The sequence below is a fragment of the Pan troglodytes genome, chromosome 10, assembly GCF_028858775.2.
Source record: "Pan troglodytes isolate AG18354 chromosome 10, NHGRI_mPanTro3-v2.0_pri, whole genome shotgun sequence".
In the NCBI taxonomy this organism is placed as follows: domain Eukaryota; kingdom Metazoa; phylum Chordata; class Mammalia; order Primates; family Hominidae; genus Pan; species Pan troglodytes.
This window is the reverse complement of record NC_072408.2, coordinates 123,891,809-123,900,516: the sequence shown is the minus strand read 5'-3', so window position 1 is coordinate 123,900,516 and position 8,708 is coordinate 123,891,809. Positions and strand designations below refer to the sequence as shown.

The 8,708-nt window shown below is 54.8% G+C and overlaps 1 protein-coding gene across 5 annotated transcripts in view; it reads left to right on the top strand.

Annotated features, from left to right (window-relative positions):
• Positions 1–1,554: 1,554 nt before the first annotated feature.
• Positions 1,555–8,708, top strand: part of TESC (tescalcin) — a 60,841-nt gene continuing 53,687 nt past the window's right edge. For 2 of the 5 annotated variants that reach the window (XR_673633.5, XM_009426345.5), the window contains exon 1: positions 1,728–1,959. Coding sequence is in view for 4 of the 5 variants with exons in the window: in XM_009426345.5 (XP_009424620.1) it covers positions 1,743–1,959 (217 nt within the window). In the remaining variant the exon portion in view is untranslated. Of the gene's footprint in view, positions 1,960–8,708 lie in introns of all 5 variants that reach the window. The other 3 variants (XM_001155277.7, XM_009426343.5, XM_003313955.6) reach the window with 3 other exon arrangements.

Genomic DNA, 8,708 nt, shown 5'->3' with positions numbered 1-8,708 from the left:
AGCTCACTGCAGCCTCTAACTCCTGAGCTCAAGCGATCCTTCTGTCTCATCCTCCCAAGTAGCTGGGACTTCAGGCGCACACCATTGTGCCCAGCTCATTTTTAAAAAGTTTTAATTGTTGGTAGAGCTGGGGTCTTGCTATGTTGCCCAGGCTGGTCTCAAACTCCTGGGCTCAATCCTCCTGTCTCAGCCTCCCAAAGTGGTGAGATTACAGACATAAGCCACTGCACCTGGCCAAAAGCTGGATTTGCAACCAGGAAGGGGCTGATTCTGCTGCTCTAGGAGGTTTTAGGACCAACTCCCACCGTCTACCTCGGGCTCTGAAAGTCACCTCCTGCCCCTGGAAAGGGCTGTGACCCTTGGCTTGAGCCTGTAGTCTGCAGGAATGAACAGCAGTTCTCAGCAGCCCCCTTCCCAGCAGCCTGTGAAACTGATGGAGGTAGGTCCACCCAAGCCCCCTCTGTGGGCACCGAAAAACTCCTGCCCCCTACCCTGTCCCCCTTCCTCCCCAACATTTATCATCGAGCCTAACGTTCAGAACAGACCTGATACCTGACGGTCATTGATGGTGGTGTCACTAAGCACTGCAGAGCCTTCAGGAGAGCCTTGACCTTGATGTTCTGCCCTGGCTGTGTGCCTCTCCAGGGGACAAGATTCCATAGCACCCACCAGCCTCTGTGGCCATGTGCTGTGTCCACGCCAGGCCCTCTGGTGGACATCTCATGAACTTATCCTTATTTTAAGGAGGAGGAATCACATTACACAGGCAACAGCATCGGCCCCAGTCACCCCAACTGGATGGAGAGCCAACCCCTCAAGCCATCTTAACCCAGAACTTCCCTAATGGGCATGGGGACCACCGGCATTGCCTTCTCTCCAGCAGTTTGTCCCAAATGCAGCCTCCTGGGCCCGCTTCTGCAGTTGTTTTTTTGTTTGTTTGTTTGTTTTTTGAGACAGTCTTGCTCTGTCGCCCAGGCTGGAGTGCAGTGGCAAGATCTCAGCTCACCGCAACCTCTGCCTCCCAGGTGCAAGTGATTCTCCTGCCTCAGCCTCCGGAGTAGCTGGGATTACAGGCATGTGCCACCGCGCCTGGCTAATTTTTGTGTTTTTAGTAGAGACGGGGTTTCACCATGTTGGCCAGGCTGGTCTGGAACTCATGAGCTCAAGTGATCCGCCCGCCTTGGCCTCTCAAAGTGCTGGGATTACAGGCGTGAGCCACTGCGCCCAGCCCGCTCCTGCAGTTTGAGGTGCCTCTCAGCCACCGGGCTGTGCAGGGCCCACACGGGCCGCCACGTGGGTGTGTTCACCTCAGAAGGTGCTGGGGCTTTCCTGGAAAAAACCAAAGCGCATGGTGCATTTTCAAATAGGATTATTATTACTGTTGTTCTCCATAGAGCTATTTCATGCTCGCTGACTTCCTTGACTATCTCAGTGGAGTTTCCCTCCTAAGATCTGGAGGATGTAAGGTGGGATGGGTTGGGAGTGGGCATAGCACCTCCCAGGGGTCCCACCCCTCCTACCCACGCCCCCAGATTTGCTCACACCTGCTTCCTTCCAGATCCAGCAGGGGTGCGGAAGGGACGAGGTACGTGGCCACTGCTGCACGAACGGGGAACCCAGAGCGGTGGGCTCCGGGGTCCCCTTCCCGGCGGTTTCCGGGCCGGGGCGGGGCGCTCCCCTAGCCGCGCAGTGCGCGAAACCGGCGTGCGCTAGGACCGCGGCGCGCCGCCCTCCGCCGTTATATGAGGCCCCGCTCCGGCCCCACGCGGAACCCGCGGCTCCGAGCCTTCGCCGGCGTCCCGACCCGAGGCCGGACCCGAGGCCAGTCCCGCCGCTGCGCAGCCGAAGCCAGTGCGGGGCCTGAGAGGGACGCGCGCCCCGGGGCCCCCGCCGCGGGCACCATGGGCGCTGCCCACTCCGCGTCTGAGGAGGTGCGGGAGCTCGAGGGCAAGACCGGCTGTGAGTACCCGCGGGGGGCGGCGCGGGGACCGGGGCGGGACCTCCGAACGGCCACTGTTGGGGACCCCGGCCCGCCGCCGCGCTGTGTGACCTTGGGCCAGTGGCGGGCCCTCTCTGCGCCTCAGTCTCCTCCTCTTTCAAATGGGTCCCCGCTGGCCACCTCGCGGGCTGCGGCGAGGAGCTCCGCGGCGATGCTCAGTGCCGCAGCCGCTCAGCTTCGGACTGGCCCGGGAACTCCCTGGCCGGGGGACTGCGGACCGGGGAGGGAGCGGGGCCCAGGCTTCCCAAGCGCAGGGCAGGTGCCTCAGGCCGGGCGGGCAAGTCCCTCAGGCACCCCCGCTGGCGCGCGCGCCCCACACCTGAGAGTCGTTTGCATTCGTGAGCGCAAGAGCGGAAAGTTTTGAAGTCGGCGGACCTGGGTGGGAACAGGTCTCCGACGCTCCCCGGCCGGGTGACCTTAGTCGGGAGAGCCGGCGCCCGGCGCCTGCTTTCGTCCTCGAATCTGTAAAATGGGTTCAGGCAGCCTTATCCCCGCGGGTGGCTGGGAGACTTTAGCGAGGCAGCGGCCGCAGAGCACTTTGCCCGGAGCCCAGCGTCCTCCCCTGAGTTCGCTGAGTCTCCCGGGACCAGCAAAGGCTGCGCGCCCCGCATCGGCCCGGAGGCGGGGCGCCCTGGGAGGCCTGGCCGAGCTGCCCGCAGGGAAATGGCGGAGAAAGCGCTTGTCTGCCCGAGTTCAGCCGGGCTGGGGACTTGGCCCTGGGTCCTGAACTCGGCATGGCTAGTTCTGCCTCTGGCTGTGGACCAGGGTGTGGACTGGAGACCGCGGGGGCCAGGTGTGTGGGCAAACCGGCTTTGGCGAGCGACAGACCGGCTGTGAACCCTGCCAGCTGCACTTCCTGGCTGTGTGACCTTGGGCTAGTCACTTTACCTCTCTGATTCTCAGCTTTCCTTCTCTGTTGTAAGAGTTCTCCTAGTACCTGGTAGACGCTCAGGAAATGGGAGCTGCAGATATTTTGGGAAAGAGCTAGCTCCTGGCACCTGCTTCAAGTGCAGAGAACCAGCGTCCAGTATTGATCACCAAGAGAGGGTGGCCCAGCTGTTTGTGTGTCAGCTGAAAAGCAATCCCTCTTGACCCCCAATCTAAATACCCCTTTCCAGGAGAACTGGATGAAAATTGCAGAAAACCATTAATAACTGGTGTGTGTATGCACGCACTTATACGTCTATATCTGTATCTCTGTGTGTGTAGAGATATAGAAATATCCAACTAGAGAAGTAAAAGGTGTGGCTCAGCATATATAATATGGTACCCTTTTTTCTGTTTTTTAAAAAAGGATCCTTTGAGCTGGAGCTGCAAAGTAAAAAGAAGTAGAAAATGTAAAAAGAGGGGAACATAAGAGTATACATTTGTAATTGCTATATTTGCAGACTGGAAGAATCCACCAGAAAGTACGAATGGATGCTTCGTGGGGGTTGCGGGGGGAGTGGAAGGGATGAAGGGAGAGTGAGCTTTTTCTCCGTAAACGTTTTTATATGTTCATTTTGAACTATGTTGGATATTTTACTTACTCAAAAAGTTGTATGCACTTCAATCCGAATATGAGAGAGAAAGGAGGGATTCCTCTAGCTCTTACTTGCTTGGGTCTCCTCTGGTTTTATTATTTCTCATGTGCCCTCTCCTCGCCTCCCAATGCTTTGAATCTGGATGGGTGTCGATGGGCATTCTCTGTGGCTGGGATCCCCATTGGAAGGGTGGGCTCTCCGGCAGCCCACGGGGCACTCGGGAATTCCGCCTGGTTGTGGGTTTGACAGGGAGGAGGGGCTGCAGAGCATGCTGGGAGTCTTGTCAGTTTCCTGGGTCCAGCCTCCCACCGGGATGACAGATGCTGTGTTCCTGCTCTGTAACCTTCCTAGATGTAGCTGCAGCGGCTTCCCTTCTTGCTGCCCAGAGCTCAGACTTCATAACCCAAGGGAGATGGAGAGGGTCGGAGAGGAGGTTCTGAGGTTAGACTAGAGTAGGCAGGTGGAACTTTAGGTAGGTGGAAAGTTGCCCCCAGTCCTCCGAAAGGGACTGCGTAATTCAGTCACTTTTGCCCACTTAGCAAATATTTATAGACCAGGGGCTGGGGATTTAGAGATGACTCGGAGAGGCTGCTGTTCCTGGAGGGGGACACACAGTAAACAAAACGCCCGACAGGTGTTAAACTGTGAACGAGGCATAGCAGGGTGGCATGAGAATGGAGCTTTAGGGTGGATCCGGAGGTCCTCCCTGAGGAGGTGATAATGGAACAGAAGTCCAAGTAAGAATGAGCCAGGGGTGTGCAAATCAGTGGAAAGGGCATCTCGGGCCGAGGGGACGTCGAATGCAGAGGCCCTGTGGCAGGGACAAGCCAGCAACAGTAAATAAGAATGCATGAGATGAGGACACAGCTGTCGTCAGGGCTCAGGCTGTGGCAGGAGCCTGGCTTCAGGGCCTTGCCAGGTACCTTGGGCAAGTCACTTATGCTCTCTGAGCCTCAGTTTTATCTACTATAAAATGGGCATAGTCATAATACCTCCCTTGAAGTTGTTGGGAAGGATTGAGTTAATATACATGAAGTAGTTAGACCAAACACATGTATATGTTTGTTATTGACCATGCTTTAAACACTCTTGTATGTCCTGGTCGCTCCGAGCCATAGCTGAAAGTTGAGTCTTGGTCCCACCTCTCTGAGCTACATGACCTTGGGCAAGTCATCTTACTTCTCTGAGCCTCAGTACCCCCACCTGGATCCTGAAGTCATTGTGTGGATTTGATAAGGTTACGTACATATGTATGCGAGGCAATTGGCTTGGCATGGGAACGTCAGCTCCCAGAGACCCAGTGGGTCAGGCAGGGCCCTTCCTCCAAGGCCATTCCCTTGGGAATCTTCCCTGAGAAAAAGGGAGAAGAGCCTCAGGGTAAGGTGGCCAGAGGACAGACTGAGCCCACAGGGCTGCTGACTCCCCCGCCTCCCTGAGGACCAAGATGACCCCTGACTTTCTGGGGAGGAATCAGCTTGGTCCCTTTCTGAGAACACCATCCAGAAAGGACCAGAAGGTCAGGCTGAGGCTGGTGATAATGAACATAATTCCCCAAGCACCTGCTGAGCATCAGGCTCCACTCCACGCTGGTGCTCTCTGCATGACACTCTTTATAGTAATGATCCCCCAGGAAGGCAGTGTTAGGGCCATTTTACAGGTGAGGAAACTGAGGCTTAGAGAGGTAAACCAGCTTGCCTGCAGTCCCACAGCTGCTAAGTGGAGGAGTTGGAGATCATAGTATCCCCAAGTCTACTTTCTTTTTTTACAGTTTTTTTTAATTTTTAGTTTTTGAGGCAGGGTCTTGCTCTCTCACCCAGGCTGGAGTGCAAGGGGCATGATCAAGCTCACTGCAACCTCGAACTCCTGGGCTCCAGCGATCCTCCCACCTCAGCCTTCCCAGTAGCTACGACTGCAGGTGTGCGCCACCACACCAGCTAATTTTAAATTTTTTTGTAGAGACAGGGGTCTTGCCATGTTGATCAGACTAGTCTCAAATTCCTGGCCTCAAAGTGATCCTCCCACTTCAGCCTCTTGAAAGCGCTGGAGTTACAGGCATGAGCCACCATGCCTGGCCCCAAGACTGCTTTCTTACTGCCAGCATGCTTTCACTGTGTGTAGCTGCCACTTGAATTTCTAGGAACCAAGAAGGGATAGGAAAAGACTGCCCGTATTTTTTCTCACCTTCAGGCCTTTGCACAAAAGCTGTTCCTCTGCCTGGAGCACTGTTTTCATTTGATGTGTACAATTAGGTGTTTACATATGGGAGCCTTTCTCTGTCTCCACCCAGGGTAAGGTCTAGGCCGGGCGTGGTGGCTCACGCCTATAATCCCAGCACTTTGGGAGGCCAAGGCAGGTGGATCATGAGGTCAGGAGTTCAAGACCCGCCTGGCCAAGATAGTGAAACCCTGTCTCTACTAAAACTACAAAAATTAGCTGTGCGTGGTGGCAGACACCTGTAATCCCAGCTACTTGGGAGGCTGAGGTAGGAGAATCACTTGAACCTGGGTGGCGGAGGTTGCGGTGAGCTGAGATCATGCCACTGTACTCCAGCCTGGACGACAGAGTGAACTCCATCTCACAAAAAACAAAAACAAGAAAAAACAAACACAAACCTTTCCTCTTAACCTTGTCTCTCTCTCTTTTTTTTTTTTTTTGAGATGAATTTTCACTCTTGTTGCCCAAGCTGGAGTGCAGTGGCGCGATCTCAGCTCACTGAAACCTCTGCCTCCTGGGTTCAAGCAATTCTCCTGCCTCAGCCTCGTGAGTAGCTGGGATTACAGGTGCCCGCCACCATGCTCGGCTAATTTTTGTATTTTTAGTAGAGACAGGGTTTCACCATGTCGGCCAGGCTGGTCTGAAACTCCTGACCTTAAGTGATCCGCCTGCCTCTGCCTCCCAAAGTGCTGGGATTGCAGGTGTGAGCCACCGCGCACAGCCTTAACCCTGTCTCTTTATGAAACGAATGCTCATTATTGTTCAGGGGTTGGCTTACCTGCTGCTCCCATCCAGAAAGCCATCTCTCCATCCGACCTTTAAGGGTTAAACACCCATCCTTAGCGCTCCTGGAGCCCGCAATAGCAGGCATCACACCATGTTATACTTGTCAACTCTGTCACCTGCCACCCCTTCGAAACTTGGAGCTCCCTAGAGCAGAAAGAACGTGTCTTGTTCACCTTTGTATGCACTTGGTGGTTTGGTGAGAGCATAAGAGGCTCACGTTAAAGGGGCACAGTCCCCGGGAACTTTAAAACTCAAGGCGTATTGTTCAGGAACAGGCAGCCACTGGAAAACCCAGTGCCACCCTCACCAGCTGTCCTCGGCTGCCAACCCTCCCAGCATCTCCCCAGCCCCACCAAAAATACGCCTGAGCAGCAGCTCGCCACACAGGGCATCATCAGGTCTGCGTGCCCACCTTCCTTCTCCCTGCCTGTTAGAGTCTCATTGATTGATTTAAACCGGAAACGAGTATTCCCAGGAATGTTTTCTGAGCCAAGAAAGCTCACATCTAGATTGTTAAGATTCATATGAAAAGCCCGAGCGAAGGCGTCCCGGGGGTGTGATTGAGCTCACCTTCCCCACGCACCCGTGGTGACAGCAGCCAAGTGGTGTCTGGTGTGTGGACCGAGGTACAAAGTGGGCCCTGACCGAGAGAAGGGCTTCTTGGGAATTATTCACCTGAGTCAGTTGTCCTTCACCATCTTGAGCTGGCCTGGAGGTGGCCCCACTTCCTGTCCCCCCCATCCGTGTCTGCTCCTGGAGTTGGAAAGGAAATAATAAGACAGAGGATTCTGGGAAAGGTGGAGGGTCTGTTTTTTCCTTCAGGCTCCAAAACAGCTCTTCAGGCATGTCTATGTTGATGCCAAGAAGCTGCCAGAAGGAAAAGGAAAAAAAAAAAAAAAATCTCCAGACCTAGAGTTCAGACCTCATGATGGTAAGAGCTAATGTTTCTCGGGCGCGTGGCATCTGCCAAACGTTCAGCTGAGCCAGGCAGCGTATCCGCAGTAGCTGATGGAATCCTCCCAGGAACACGGTTGGTTTCCCATTTTACAGATGCAGACATTGAGGCTCAAGAGAGGAGGTGCCTGCCCAAGGCCACAGGCATCATAATGAGAAGTAGAGTCGCAGGCTGGTGCAGTGGCTCATGCTTGTAATCCCAGCACTTTGGGAGGCCAAGGCAGGAAGTTCGCCTGAGCCCAGGAGTTGGTGCCACTGCACTCCAGCTTGGGTGACAGTGCGAGACTGTCTCCAAAGAAAAAAAGAGAGTCAGATTCCATTCCTGGTCTAATCTCATTTGGAGAAGGAGCTAGAGATGGCAGGGAGGACTGGTGTAGCCAAGTGTGGCTGGTGGGGGTGGCGCTGGTTTCTCCACTGCATTCTCACCCCTGGGTAATACTTCTTGGTTCTAAAGTCTTTAAGTGGCCCCAGACCGTGGCCTTGGCTCATTCACCAATTGCCATATTCTGCTACCAGGGTGGACCAGATGCTGTCCCTGCCCTCCAGAAGCTCAGGGATTCGAGGGGGACAGGGGAGCACCCCAACAACTGTAGCATAGCGGGAGGAAGGGTCTGATGGGCCAGGGTGGACCAGCCAGCTCCACACTGTTCTGTCGTCCGCCAAAGCTTGGTAAGCTGAACAGTCACCCAGCCAGTCCCCCGTGCCTTTTCTCTTCCTCTGGGCTAGGTTGTGGCTTCTCCCCTGGCATCTTCAGGGAGTCCATGAACCCCATGAAATAGGATGTGGAATTGTCTGAGTGCCTCTGGGGAGGGCCCTCTGCCCTTATTAGGGTCTCTGAACAGTGAAGTGTTTTCCATTGTATGCAAATCATGCCTCAGTAAGAAAATGATTCAAACAATTACTTTTATTGATTGTTTAAAATTAATTTGTTTTTGAGATGGCCCTGCTCTGTTGCCCAGGCTGGAGCATAGTGGTGCAATCACAGTTCACTGCAGCCTCTAACTCCAAGGCTCAAGTGATCCTCCCACCTCAGGCTCCCTCCTCAGACAGTGGCTCCTCAGCAGAGGAGGAATGAATGTGTCCGTGAAACGCGGGGGAAGGACCAGTCCTGTATGCTGAGCTCTGGGGCGGGGGGAGACCCTGGCCTGGAGTCATCCACAAAGTGGTCCAGCTCATGGGACCCCCCAGCCTCTGGAACCCTTTCTGCCTTGACTGGATGGGGGCTTCCAGGC